This window comes from Xiphophorus maculatus, chromosome 3, assembly GCF_002775205.1.
Source record: "Xiphophorus maculatus strain JP 163 A chromosome 3, X_maculatus-5.0-male, whole genome shotgun sequence".
NCBI lineage: Eukaryota > Metazoa > Chordata > Actinopteri > Cyprinodontiformes > Poeciliidae > Xiphophorus > Xiphophorus maculatus.
The window spans coordinates 12,664,050-12,679,268 of NC_036445.1; the positions used below are offsets into that span (position 1 = coordinate 12,664,050).

The 15,219-nt window shown below is 41.5% G+C and overlaps 1 protein-coding gene across 1 annotated transcript in view; it reads right to left on the minus strand.

Moving 5' to 3' along the window:
• The window catches only part of gabbr1 (gamma-aminobutyric acid type B receptor subunit 1), an 82,249-nt gene that overhangs the window by 17,716 nt on the left and 49,314 nt on the right, over window positions 1-15,219 (minus strand). The window contains exons 14-16 of the mRNA XM_005801801.2: window positions 14,947-15,010; window positions 14,259-14,336; window positions 3,004-3,154 (exon numbers count right to left, since the gene is read on the minus strand). Coding sequence (XP_005801858.1) covers window positions 3,004-3,154; window positions 14,259-14,336; window positions 14,947-15,010 — 293 coding nt within the window. The remainder of the gene's footprint in view (window positions 1-3,003; window positions 3,155-14,258; window positions 14,337-14,946; window positions 15,011-15,219) is intronic.

Below are 15,219 nucleotides of genomic sequence, written 5' to 3' on the forward strand. Positions count from 1 at the left end.
CAAGTTTCTGTTTGTTTTGCCATTTTCCTGTAAATCATGAAATAATTGAAGCTGATTTTTCCTCTGGCCTGAGAAGGTTAATATGCTGGGAGACTCATCTCCTACAGCAACTCTGTAACATTATCATGATGTTTTCATTTCTTATTGGAAATAAACACAGGCTTTATGTTTATTCTGGCAGATTGTGGTTTAACGTAGATAAACTAAAAGTCAATGCAGGAATAACACAGAAAAATCAAAACAGCAGCTGAATCAAAACGTGAGTCTCGTATCGGACAGATGCATTACATGAGTGATTTATTTCAAGCTTTTGCTTCTGATCATTTTGATCATTACGGCTTACAGATAGTAATTCAGAGAAATGTTTAACAGCAGACCCAAAGCACATTAATGTGTGCTAATGAAAAGTTGAGTGGAAGGAAAAAGTGTGATCTAAAAAGTTGCTGGAGTTTCAGTCCCATCCCTGATGTCGCCACTCCAGAACCAGAGACAGAGAAAACAAAGACTGCTCCTCTTTTTTTGTTTTTCTTCATAAAATTATAAAGAAACAAATATTTTTCAGGGACTAATGTTCTCTTTTCAGATGAATATTTCATTTCATTTGGAAATCAAGGTCTCTTCTGCTCTGCAGCTGTTTGTTACAGAAAACAGAAATTCTTCTAAATGTGGACAAACTTTTCACATCATTTATTTTAATTAAAATGTCCTACAGTCATATTCAGTAAATTGTAATTTTATAGAAAAGTTAATTAATTCCACATCAGACATTATATGGATTAATTCCACTCACTGTTTTTAAAATCTTTATTCCTGTTAATTATGATTTTCTGCTTACAAACATTTAAAATATTACATTTATGTTAGATTACATCAGACCAACTAAATAAACATTTTAATACAGAAACTTAATGTAAGATATGTTTAATACTGAATTTATGTTAAAGGATTTAAAACTCAACATGTGAGGAAATTATCTTTTAGAAAGATAGAAAATGTAGTTTTTGTGAATTAAACCGTATCAAACTGTATTTGGTGTTTGAAGTATTAAAACAGGAAGTCCAAGCGTTTTTAGATCGGCTCTCAAATATTCATAGACCCCATAAACACGAAGGGAAAAATAATAATAATAATAATAAGAACTGTAATTTATTTATAGAAGCAGAACAAATAGTTGCAGAGTTTCTATTTGTTTATGTTTTTGTAATTGTTGAGTTTTGTTTTACTTTAATCACTATTTTATTACTCATTTTAGCTTCTCCCAAAGAAGAGACCATGAGTATGAAGGCGTTAGTCCATCATGAGGAGAAGCCTCAGGACCAGCCTGACAGGGCGTTCGGGTCCGTCTGGGTCCGACAACCAGAGCAGAACCAAGACGGAGCATCTGTTTTCTGAATCCACTCAAGTTCAGGTGTGAATCGCTGGAGCGTCAAAACGCTTCCTGAACTTTGCTGCAGACCTGCAGAGGTCAGGTTCTTCCGTCTCGCCTGGCTGTTTTTCTTGCTCCTAAAACTGATCGATTCTGTTTCTGCCCTCTAACGAGCCAAAGTTGCCTCAGAAAACAGCTTAGTGAATATATTTTGTTTGATCTGACTCACACTGTTTTGGCAGATGAGAGCAGCGCTGGGTGAAATTGCGTTTGAAATGTAATCAAAGCTGGAAGAGGGTCTGAACGGCACGCAGGAGCCGGGCGCAGATTCCCTGAGGAATGAACCTCTCCAGCTCCACCAAAGGCTGCAGTAAGCTCTGGACTTTAGGGACTTAAAATCACTTTGACCTCAGTTAAACATACAAATACCACCTTAAAAAAGCCCGTCTGCTCAGACGTGTAATAAGGTTGCAAATCCCAGTTCAAAAGATATTTATTTTAAAGCACCTCTATTTGCATTTGGTCCTGGGCTGAGCTTAAGCTGCGACAACAAAACCTGCAGCAACACCAGAGAAATCTCTCCGCCCGACTTCAAAAGAGGAAACATTTATTCTTGTTCTGATTCACATCCAAAAAATGATTATTGACACTTAAAGAGGGAATGCTGGGAATGACTCGAAGGATCCAGGTGTGTTGGAGACATCAGCAGTCCTCCCACTTTCACCTCTGGACTGTTATTCTGAAGTAAAGCTACACGAACGAACTCCGCTCTGCTCACCTCCAGTTACAAACATGATTTAACCAAAACAGACAGATTCCTGGTTAGTGCACAGACTTCATTATTCTAATGTTCTTCTCTGTCAGTCTGATACTCTACCCCCGTCTGCATGTGTGCAGGAGAGCAGAAACGCTTCACATCAATGGTGAAGCAAGGTGGAGGCGGCATGATGGTTTGGGCTCGTTTTGCATCAGATAAATGTTGTTAAAAACTATTAAGTGCAGAGATAAAAACTACATTTCTTACATTTTTTAAGAATAACATTATTTTTCACCAAAGTTTTAAGATTTTAATTCCATTTTGAATGATTCAGTTTTATTTGATTCATTTTTATTGACTTCATGAAAAGTTTTGCTGCAGGAAACATGAGATTTTCCACACCTGAAGGCAGATTGGTGACTATTTCCTCCGTCCAGGATGTTTGTATTTACTAATAAACTATAATCTTTAATTTTCAATGCATCTATGTGCGTTATTGATAAATTAACATTTGATTTCTGGTGATTAAATGAGACGTTAATGTTGGGTTTTGGTCCAACATTCAGCGTCCATCTTCAGCAAAACCAAGCAAAGAATCAAATTTCACCAGAGATGATGAAACTTTTAGTTAAAACAAAAGTAGAGCTGACTGCAAAGAAAAAGAAAAACATTGTTTGCTTTTGAATCAGCCTCATATTCTTCAAATGCATTTTTTACTTTCATAAGTCTATGAGGGAAAACTCATCTGGACTTCCTGCGAACCCGTCGGCGATACAAACAGAACGACATTAAATAAAAATGATAAGAGGACAGAAGGAATATCGTTCCAATGAATATTTCAGCTTTATCAGGACGGACGCGTTGCTGTTTGGGAACTCACCGCACGTTGCCGTTGTAGATGTTGAAGGTCAGACAGACGATGCCGAGCAGGATGCCGAGGCCGGCAAAGACCGACACCGACGCAAACAGCTTCTGAGACAAGAGGCGGTACTCCTCCAGAACCACGGTCCGGTCCGCCGGAGGCTTCCCGCCTGAACAGGAAACCACAAGAGTCTTCAAAGGTCTGAGACCACGGTGAGTTTCAGATGACAGAAAGGCTCCAGTGCTGTTATCCTGCTGCGCTAAAATAATTCAGTTCCACTTCTACAAACAGCAAAACCTGTAAAACTTTATGATTTCTGTAAAAACTGATAGAAAACAGAAATAAGTCGACTTCCGGGTTGTTGGTGAAACACTAAAAGCTGTTCTGTTGTATCTGCAGCTCATTTTAAACTCACTGCATAAAAAAACAGACTGTAAGAGCGCTGTGGGACATTTTAATAAATTTGACTATTAGATCTAATGCTACGGTTGCTGATGTAAACAGAATAAATGTAACAAATAAATGAAGTAGCTTCCCTCCAAACTGCCATGGGAGTTTGGTGCAGCAGGGCTGAGAAAACAGTTTTTACATCCAGTCTCTGTTTTCCTCCTGAATTCGTTCGAATCAAACAGAAGGTCACAGAGTTGCTGTTTCCACACAACGAACCAACAAACATCAGATAGAGATCACAGTCACTTCTGCTTCCCACCACACCGCTCCTATCAGGCTGAGGTCTGGGCTTTGACTAGACCAAAGCAACAACTTGATTAATTTAACTTTTCAGCCTTTCTGTTGCAGATTTGCTGCAATGAGCCTCAGACAGACAGACAGACAAACAGACAGGCAGACAGACAGACAGACAAACAGACAGGCAGGCAGACAGACAGACAAACAGACAGGCAGACAGACAGACAGACAAACAGACAGGCAGGCAGACAGACAGACAAACAGACAGGCAGACAGACAGACAGACAAACAGACAGGCAGACAGACAGACAGACAAACAGACAGGCAGGCAGACAGACAGGCAGGCAGACAGACAGACAGACAACCAGCAACATGCACTAAAAAAACACAAACAGGAATGAAATGTTTTGCAGTCTCGAACAGATTCCATCCGGCATGCTGATATTTTAATATCTGTTTCTCTTCTCTGTGACCTTCCTGAAAACACCGACAGTCTTCACATTTTGCCTCATTTAAGATGCAGGAACAACAGCTGGGAATAGCAGAACCTTCATTTCCTCACAACGGCAGTTTGTTTGAACCCCAAGTGGCTCCAGATGGCGAGCACTTTGCACGGCAGCTCTGACTCCATGGCTTCGTGTGTGTGTGTGTGTGTGTGTGTGTTTACAGGTGAGTGAGTAAAAACCTTTACAACAAGGCCAAGGTTAAAAGGTGCTCTGAAACAGCAGACCATTTCACTCTGTCTGGCTCTGGCAGTTACGCAACCTTTGCTACAGATTCAGCGTCTGGTCTGAACACGAAGGTCACACACGCAGCTCCTGCGACGTTACGAGCTGCAGCTTGCAGCAGAGAGTGTTTAACAGGTGCAGGTAAGAGACGGGACCGAGCCGGCGCCACAGAGAAAAAACACTGACTCTACGATGAGCTACGTCCTGGAGGCTCCATGTTGGGAATCTGTTACAAGGAAAAGCTTTTATTTGTGGAGAAATTCCCTTTGTGACTTAGATTTTCTTTGTTCCTAGTTGGGGAAATGAGTTGGAGCCTCAGACGGCTCCCTGGAGAAGGTCCGGGGTTCGAGTCCCGGCCCGGGACCTTTCTCCTGGGTGAGTTCTCTGCAGGTTCCTCCTGCAGTCCAAAACCAGGACTGATAATTGATTAATTGGTTTCTGGGTAAAAACAATGGGTGGAAGAGTTCAAAGAAAGCTGGATGGAGATTTACATTCCTGTTTATGTCCATCATATCTGAACTTCTCCCTCCAGTGAATGTATATGATAAACAAAGTGGCATTAGCCTGTAATGGCTAACAGCAGTTAGCCTGGACAGCTAGCAGCAGTAAATCCCCCTGGTTTCTGGCTTCCTGCTGAGACTCGGTTAAATTGAGTGTTTTGTTTTTCCCAGATCTGAGTTTCAGACCCAGACTCTGCCTCTCTGCTGTATTTACTGTTAGTGAGCAACTGGGCCTTTTCTGTCCAACCCCCCACACCCAGAGTACTGAGACTACAGCACTGCAGCAAAGCCACTGCAGCAAACACTGGCAAAAACAAACCGCTTCATTCAACACCTGGAAACTAAAACAGTGATCCAGTAAATGTGTCAATGATCTACAATTATGTCCCCAAAGCTTCCTGATGATTGTAGAACAACAACAAACTGTGTTTTATTCTAAAACGTCTCAAATTGTTTCCATTTCCACTGAACGTTCTGGTTTCTCTGCATCCAGCTCTAATCTCCAGGAGTTTTATTAGCTGTCATGGTAATGACTTTTATTAGCACATTTTAATCTCTCTGCTCATGTTGCTCACTGTGTGACTGCATGCTGAACCTCACTATACGACCGACGGGTTTCTCTGCTCAAAAGCTTTATTCTTAGCCCTAAACAATAAATATTACCTAAGGTCACCATTCCAAAATAAAGTCTTTGGTGCAATGTAGTTATTTAATAAGGAGATATAAAATATATTTTACTTAGTATTGAATCATAATTCAGGTATGGAGTCTGTGGTCTAATTATGTAATTGCAGACAACATGAGCAGATGACCTGATGAATCAAACATTCAGACAACATGAGGCACATTCTGGCTTCACCTCCAGTTACACAGAATAAACTGGTTTTGAGACTCGAGTTTTAGGATGTTTTCACACCTGACAGTCCAGTGAACTCGGTTTGATTGAGAATCAAAGTTGCAACATTCGATCCATTTCCAGCTGCTGTGGTTTTCTGACTCAAACCAAGCAAAACGTTTCAGGAACCTGTTCCCCTCCTCGCCTGTGGGGGCGCTGAACAAAGAACTTCTGAAGAAAATGACACAAAAGCCTCTGAAGAAGACACTGAGCAAAATTTCTGTCTTCACAAGCAAAAATGGAGCAGCATCAGATTTTAGCAGTTGGTGGCTTTCTCTTCTGTCTTTGGCTAAACGCCACGAGACATTTCTCCCGCTAACGCTATGCTAGCACATTTGTTTTGGTTGTATTTACCCAGAATGCCCTGTGCTGCAGTCCACTTCCTGCTTTTGGAGCAGTCTCCGGTCCGCTTGTTGTTCACATACGCACTCAAACCGAACCAGAGTTCAGTTTTATCCAAACTAGACCGACTGAACTGGACTTTCTGGGCAAACGGACCGGAGTTGGATTAAAGCAGACTGATGATGGCTGCTGGGAATGAAAGCTGAATTACTGGCACACAAAATGGAAAATCCCAACAAATACTGCATCCAAACAATCCTCAGTGAGTCTGATATTACACAGAAGTAACAGATCAAATTTTGTATTTCTAATTAAAACTGAATGAAAGAATTCCTCTGACTGTAATAAAACATTTTTTAGTTTTCTCTGGAGCCTCTAACTGTTTATTGGTGATATAATTTATTTTTTTTAGAGTTGTAATGAGACATAATCTGAGATTCTAAAGCTGAGGTTTTTTTTCCAGATTTTTAGATGTGTGACTCTCTCCTCCATGTTTTGTTTTATCCACGCAGTCAGAGGTTGTTGGTTCTGAGCTGAGTAAAGCTCTCCCTGACTGAGAGTGAAAAACTAAATAAAACACCAGGGGCTTCAGTGGTTAAGGAATGTGTGTATTAACCACCGAATTATTCATGCTTGCGTAGCTTTACACCAGAAGAACTCCTCAGTGAGACAGGTTCAAACACGGGCAGATGGACAGAGAGTCTCTTTTACACCCCGCAGCCTCCGACTATCTGTCTGCATGAATCTGCGCCTGCCTGCAGATCCATGCGTGTTCATCTGAGCACAGCATATGCAAATGTGGACTAAATAAATCCCACACGTATGTGGATCGAGACTTCAAGCGTGAGTGAACATGCTCAAGTGTGAGCCCGCGGGAAGCCTTTCTGCATGCGCGGAGCGAGGAGTGTGTGCATGTCAGAGGGGAAGCAGAGCAGGAGTGTCAGCGCTGCGTGAAGCTGATGTGTCAGATGTCAGAGGAAAGTGTCAGAGCGTCGTCCCTGCAGGGCGTCAAGACGCCCATCACGCTCTGTTTAGATGCTTGTCACCTCAGTCACACAGCGAGTGCGTAGCTGGTGACATCTGAGCGAGGAGAGATATTTTAATAGCATGTAGTGTTACCTTCCACATTGTCACACTGGCTAAAAAATGAAGACCTGAGGGGGAAAAAAAAATCTGAAATAAAGTTCAGGATTTAGCGTGAAATCGTCTCATTCCAACAGGAAGTTCCTCCAATTCATCAGGATTTTTTACCAAGAGAATTTTATTACCTGGTTGCAGTTTCAAACTGACTCAACAGGTGGCGACTCTGAGCTGGTTGGGCAACTTTTAACATAATCAATTCAGCTTTTTTATAATGACCAAAGTTGAGAACAGTGGCAGGCTAACTTCTGTTAATCCGCAATTTTGCCAACTCTGACAAAGTTCAGCACTTTTATCTCCCCTAAACTAATTTCTCCAGATAATTTATTAGGAGTTAATTTACTTGGCTGTTTTGTAAAATTTCAGTTGAATGAAGTTAAACATCTTTGTTAAAGTTTTGGTTTCTGAATGTTAAGAACAGTTAGATGTTTATATTCATGCTCTTATTTTGAAGTGAGGGAAGACTGTTTCCTCTCTGCGTGTTCATCCTGTACCCAGAATGCATCACTGTAGTAGCGGTTTAAGATCCCCTGACGTCCAGCGTGCTTTATGTTAGTTAGCAAAACTCAACAGCTGGAAAACTGAGTGAAAAGTTTGTTCAGGAAGGTGCGTAATAAATATTTAGATCCTGATGAGGGCGAAATTCTCAACATAATTAAATTTTAGTGCTTTAGAGTTTTAGCATTAGCTTCTGCTAAATACCATGTTAATATAGAGCCTGACCGTTAGCAGAACTAACATTTATGATTAGCGCCTTAGGGTTAGCACAGCTAGCACTGGTTGAAAAACTTTCTTCTGATGTTGTTTAGTTATTTAGTTTGGAAGGGAAAGTCACATCACCGCAAATATGAGATTTGAAGGTCTTCATCACAAACAGCTGAGCTTTAACGCTGCACATCCAGAGTATCGTAGATAAAATGTGTAAACTGAAACTGCCCACCTGAACAAAGGGATGGTTATCTTTACAGCACTGAGTGCAAACAGCACTTTCTTTGCTTTCACGCCTTTGTGAAGAAAAACTGATCATAACACTGTCTATGGAGCATTTATTAATCAAAGATCAATATTCAGATGAATAAATTCCTCTTCTGCTCCTCTGAAAGCTGATGGAGCGAAAACGTCTGTCAGACTTCTTCGTTAGGGTTGAATCTCTGCTTGAGGCTGATTGACATCTCAAAATTTTTCCTAAGATCCGATACATAAACAACCAACAAACACCAATTTATTTTTTTACCAAAAGATGATGTATTGCACAAAGAAAAACAAAAGCCCGACAGGACTTCTTTCACACATATCCTTCCATCTGAACACATCAGATTTCCTCCAGGAATCCAGAGACTCAGGTTTAAATGCTTCTCCAGGTACAGGTGATATAATCCACCAATTCATGAGAAAAGAAATGAAAGTTTAGTGGTAAAATCCCAGTCCCAGTCAGACTAACACATACTGGTTGCTTTGTTTGTTCTGTAACATTTTGTTTGAGCCAAAGCAAAGAGCCACTGGAAAAATGCATTTCAAAGGTTTAATAAATAGAGAAAGTTGCAGGTTCTCCATAAAGTAAAGAAGACACTGAGCATGGGCAAAGAAAAGAAAGAACGAGTCATGAAAAACCAGGAGCTTAAATACTGAGGTGGTGATGAAATGTGACAAAAGCAGCAGATGAAGCGATTCCAGGCGGAGTGGAGCAGCTGAGGGGGGAGACTAATTAACACAGAGGAACCGAACTGAGACTCAAGGATCCTCCAACCAAAAGGGAGAATGTCTGATAATGATCTAATGCACCAAGAACAAAATACAAGAAACTAAACAAGGAATTAATTCATATGGCAACACCTTGCTAACAATAATGAACACAAAGAAATTAATTTCATGTGGGAAGACGCGTCAGACATGAGGGAAGCAACTAAAATGCTTGTTTGTCCAAATGCTAAAAAACATCAGAATTTCTCCTTTTCTGCTTCCAGTTTGAATCTCGAGCTGATCAGTACAAAAACACAGAACAGCGTCTTGTTCATCGACCCAGGAACCATTTCCTGTCATACTTCAAAACAAGAGTCCAGAATAGATGCTGAGTCTCCATCTCAAAACAGCCACTTATTATTATTATCCATGACAATAATGACATTATGTCCCCTGATAAAGTGATAAAGGTAACGTCATTTCAACAAGAAATATTGTGCCATCTTAGTGTCACGAAGTCTCGTTACAACCGATTGCCGAACTGTACGTCTGCAAACGATTCCAGCAGCAAACAAAACAATAAATATTACACGTTTACTTATTTTAAAATCCTGAGTAATATTATTCAAATATTGATGCAGTTTTGTGAAGAAATGTATTTAACCCTTTCATGCATAAATTATGCATGTGTCAGGATTCTTTTCAATTTTTTTTTATTTTCTTAAGGCATAAAAAAAGGTGGGAAAAAAATTTTGTAGAAAAAAAAAACGTTTTTCTTTGTTTAGGTGATCAATTGTAATTTTCTCCAAATACAAAGTTGTTATTTGAAAAAAACATCAGTCATATTGTTCTTTAGGTATTATATTATCTGATGTCACAATATTTTTTACCCGTAAGAGTCGTCTACAGGAGAAGGAGGAACCGGGTCGGTCGGCAGGCTGGTTTGTCTGTCGGCCATATTGGGTTTAACAAAAATAATTTCTTGCATTTGCAGCTGATGGCCAGTAGCTGATGGTATATTTTATGATGCATTAGTGTCCACTTCAGTGGTCTGTGTGCATCTATCACATAAAAGATAGCTGTCCACTGTAGTGACCACTAGGCATGAAAGGGTTAATTTATGTAATATCTGGATCTGAATTAGCTGCTACAAGGTTTGGTTGGTTTTTGTTTCACTGGTTTGGCACTCGTCACTTTCCTTTTCAAAGCAACCTGGTGGAGTTGCTTTTCAGCAACCAATCGGCTTGTTTACTGTGCAGGAACATTTTTGATCTCAGCTTTTCAGTGTTTCCCTACAGAATGACGCTACCGACCCGTTTCAAACAGACATCAGGCTTTATGACAGACGAGAGGAAAATTTTAGAGGCTTTTAAATTCCTTCTAGGGTTTTTAACGACTTTCCAAGACTTCTGAAGACTTGTTTTCATCACAATCCTTTTTTGTTTGCAGCACTGAGGTGCTTGTGTCCATCTTTTTAGCAGCAAATCCAGCCTGCAGTAATAACAAAGCTGCACAATTGTGCATTGACCCATAATTTTACTCTTCATGTAAGGAGTGTGATGTTTATCATAATCCAACATCTTCCTCTAAGGGTCTTACTGAATACGATGCTTCACCTTTACATCGAAGTCAAACCAGACAACTAAATATGGAGCCAGAACCAACGATGATGAATATATTAGAGAGAAGAACTTGCCTGAAGATAGCCAACATGTCACAGTGCTGGAGTTCTTTAAAAAGCATGCGGTGCAGTAAAAGTGTCAGAATCGAGTCGACTAAGAAGCCTGTGGAGGCTAAATTCATACCAGCTACAGATCCGGCCTGCGCTGCTAACAGACAGCCGAGCGATGTGAAATGACAAGGCTCATTCGACCTCGGTGCCAACTCCAATCTAACTCAGCAAAACACTGGATTAGCCTTTGGCTCATCTGGTCAACAGAACAGTGAGGCTGACAGACCAACGGATGGACTGAACCGTCAGCTGCGGCTCGCCGCTCTGGTTTTACAACAGCCAAGTTTCACAACTCAGACCCATGAGAAATGATTTCTGAATGTTTTTACTGAAAACACATCCTATGCTTTCTTTAATTGAGATCCATTAGTTTCTCCCTTTTACTGTGTAACTCAGCCAGTCATGGCAGTATGTGGAATGCCTGGCAGAAATCACCCACTTTCTTTATGTTAAATTTCATTTATCTTTGTTTCTCAGGAAAAGTTTAGTTTTGAAAATATTTGCAATGTCAAGAAGAAAATGACAGAATAATTTTCTCGTGTATAAAGGTTGTAGAAGCGGTGGATGCCTAATTTTAGGCACAGCTGGTTCAGTGACTGGGATTCAAAGTAAACCTCTGGTCATATTTAATGAGCTGCCAATCATAGAAACACAACACAGCTAGCAGCGCGTGTCTGAACAATGAGTCACCATCTTATTTTAAACTGTTTCACAATCATAATTTATCATGACTGAAATTATTTCACAACTAAGATTCAAACGTTTAGTTTTTTGAGTCCATTTAGTGCCTGGTTTGGGATGCTAATACTTAGCCAAGCTAGCATTTTGTCTAGCTGGCAGGAATGAAAGTTTCAGGATTATCAAAAAATGCTACCACTTTGGAGTTAGTGGCATTTATCTGAAGTGAAACGACTCAACGGTTGAGTTGAGCTTTTGTTTCCATCCAGTAGGTTTCCAGAAACAAGACAAACGGTATAAAACTAGCAGCTTGTCCACAGTTTCAGTAGGAAACACCTGACTTTAATTTAGGGCAGGTAAGTTACAACATGAAGTTCCAACACTTTTCACTTGGTGCAGTTCTCTTTCACACTTCACTGTCAAACCAACCAAACCCTTTAAAAGCCTGTTCCCCTCCTGGCCTGTGGGGGCGCTGCACCAAGAAACACTGAAGCAAACGACAAAAACGGAGTAAGATTTTAGCGCTGGTAGCATTTCTCTTTTGTCTTTGGCTAAAGACCACAAGACATTTCTCCTGTTAGTGCTAGCTGAGCATGTTTGTTTTGGTTCCATTTACCCACAATGCCCTGCGCTGCAGTCCACTTCCTGCGTTTGGAGCGGTTTCCAAACTGCTTGTTGTTCACATACGAATTCAAACCGACCCAGAGTTCGTTTGTAGACAGACCAGAGTTCACACCTCCACAAACGAACCGGACTTTCTACACAAACGGAGTGGAGTTAGATTACAGTGAATTTTATTTTTATTTTTAGCCATTCAGAGATGGACTTGGATCACAGTCCTGCTACATAACCAAGGTGAGTCTGAGCAATATTTTCATTTAAATCTTACATCTTCCCTCTGTCTTACGGTTCTCATACATGAACCCAATTAAGAGCCGTCTTTCACTCTGGTGAATAGCTACACAAATAGGCCTGTTATGCTACCATATTAAATATATAATGAGAAGCTTAAGGTTATAAATGTGAGTGAATGAATGAGCAGGAAGCCGGAGTATTCCTGAGTGTGTGTGCATGTCAACTGTCCATTCACTTATTGTGTTTGCAGCACTGATACCCTCCTCCGTCCTTGATGAAAGAATCGGGACAGGGTGTTGCCATGGAGACCCTGCTCTGAAACAGTTGCCACAGCGATTAGAAGAAAAGCTGAGCTGAAGCGGTTGTTAGGGCGACCGTGAAGCGAGTGAGAAAGTGCAGCGTGGTGCAGGCTGGTGGTGTGAGGGTGTGGGGGGGCCGGTAAGACCTCAGCGAAATGATTGGAGGGGTTAAATGGAGAACCGCTGTGTTTACTCCACCCTGTCAGCATGGAGCAATTCAAGCTCGCAGCCCCCCACCTCCCCTTCCTCAGCTCTACAAGAAGAAGACTTCCCTGAACGGAGTCAGGCCCAAAGAGCAGGAAATTACTCACTTCCTCCCAACAAAAAGATGTCACATGGCGGCGCCTTTATTTGGTGAACAGTCAAAAACAAAATGCAGAAAAGGAGGCAATTTCTCAACGGAGGCAATTAAATATGTTTTGTATCGCAAACGAAACTCACATCTGACCCTTTAGAGGCAAACTCAGCTGATTCTCACACATTAGAGGCTTCTGGTAGCAACAAGGCAACGCAAAGAACCGGACATGTTTACGGGTCAACCATGCTTCACCACGGACGCTGACCTGGAATCTGAGCTTCTTCAGGACTCGGTTAAGCCTTGGCAGGCATCCGTTTCCTTAAAAGCCTAAAAAGGGCAGCTTTCTGTGAGCCACTGGGACACGAACGATTGATCAGCGACACACTCCGTCCATAAACAAGTGTGTCACCTCCGCAGGGAGCAGCCGGGCCAGTAAACAGGCGCAGCGCCGGCCGTGGTGTTTGAGGTAAATCAACATTAACGGGATTTCACGGTGAAGTAGGAGACAGGCTGCAGACTTCCAGCCAACGCTACGGTTGGTGTGGCCTGAGCTGCAGAAGTTCTGGTCCAGTTAGCCTGTGAGGTGTCAGGCAGAGACGTTTAGCTCATTAAAACGTTTCCTGCTTATTAAAAAGAGTGCGTTGGCTGTTAGTCACGCTCTCTGCTGGTCATTAGGATCCATAAAAATCCTTCTTTTTTTTTTGCAGCATTTAACCTCAAACCTGCTTTTCTTTTCTGTTCCATTTGATAGCTGCAGGAATTACAGAAAATCACAACCACTTGAACATCCACTTGATGAGCGGAGGGATGCATTTACTCAGACCGTTCAGAGAATACAGCATCACCTGTTCAGAAAGTTTCATACGGGGGAAAACAGCAGCAGCTTGAAGACTGACAGCGAGCGAAAGCTGCCAATAATAACCCTTCATCTGAAAAACCTAACTACAGCCAATTGCACTTAATGTGCATCAGATTTGACACAAATGCGTTGATGGTACTCTCCCCTGCCCCGGTGCAATTAACTATCCGCCTGCTGCAATATGACTCAAAAACCATTTACTAACACGATGCAATGCCTGTATTGAATGGCTTTTTTTCTAGTTGCAGTGGAGAGTTTTAGAGGCAAATTGCTCCAGACTTGAATGATTTGGAAAAAGACATCGGAGTTGTAATATTCTGAAATGATTGTGGAGATTCCAGGGAACCGTTGATCAGAAATATCTGGTTTACCAGAACATGTGAGTTAAATCTGATACATAAATGCAATGATGGGACTTCCTGTTCAGATGGGGGAATTATCAGAGTAACGAGACGCTGAGATCAAGTTCAAATATGAGATGAAAGATGAGAAAACAGCATTTTAACAAGACAGAAACCAAAAACATTCAATCAGGATGGACGGACAGATGGATGGACGGACGGACGGTCGGATGTCTCACCGATCCAGACGTCGTTGTTGAACCAGCTCAGGTTCATCTGGGAGCTGTCATAGTAACCAATCTTCTTATAACTTCCTCCTGCAACATCAAGAGGAACAACAGGAGCTAATTATGTGTAATTTCTTCTGTCACAGAGCTAGTAAACATGTATTTATAGCGCAGGTATTTCTGTCAGTGCAGCCCACGAGAGCAGCAGAAATGAGATAAACAGCTAAAGTAAATGATGGATGAAAAGCAGCATGGGGAGGAACAAGGGGAGAGAAGGAGAAAAGGGGAGAGCTGGACCGGGAATGCTGATGAGCTCCGGGTGGGATCAGGCATTCCAGTCAGGTCGCCTCATCCTGGATGTCAAATTACCTCAACGCCACGGCAGGAAGCGGGAGACACAGCGTCACGGAGACAAGGGGGCCGGATTAGAAATTTTCATCCATTAGGACGCCAATGAGAACAGAGGTGGAGAATAATCCCCACCTTATCTGGAGCCGGGAAACTCATTAAGTCACTGGTGACAAATAGGATGCCATTTCCAGAAACAGCTTAAAACCCAGAAGCTTTTGGCCAATTAGAGCGAAGCCTTGAGTCACCACATTCCTGCATTAAGTCTGTTAGCAGGCGCCGTTACAGCGTCAAGACTGCAGCAAGCAGCTGAGAGCTGCAGCGCTGTTACTCTGAGTCTGAGCGGGTTTACCTTGCAGCTGTTCGATGAGGGTCATGGCCATCCTGGAACCCTGAGCGTCAAACACCACGTGACCCTGGAGAGGACAGAACTGGGTTAGAAAACACACACAAACACACACCGTCTGGTTTCCTTTTTTTATGATGTTTCCATCACGTATTTATTGTGTTTATTGTATTTAATTAAATCGCTCACAAAGACTTAAGACTGCAAAGGAGATTTTTATTTACTTATTTTTTAAATGCAAAGCAAACATGCTCACTAGAGATTTTTTTATTTTAGTTT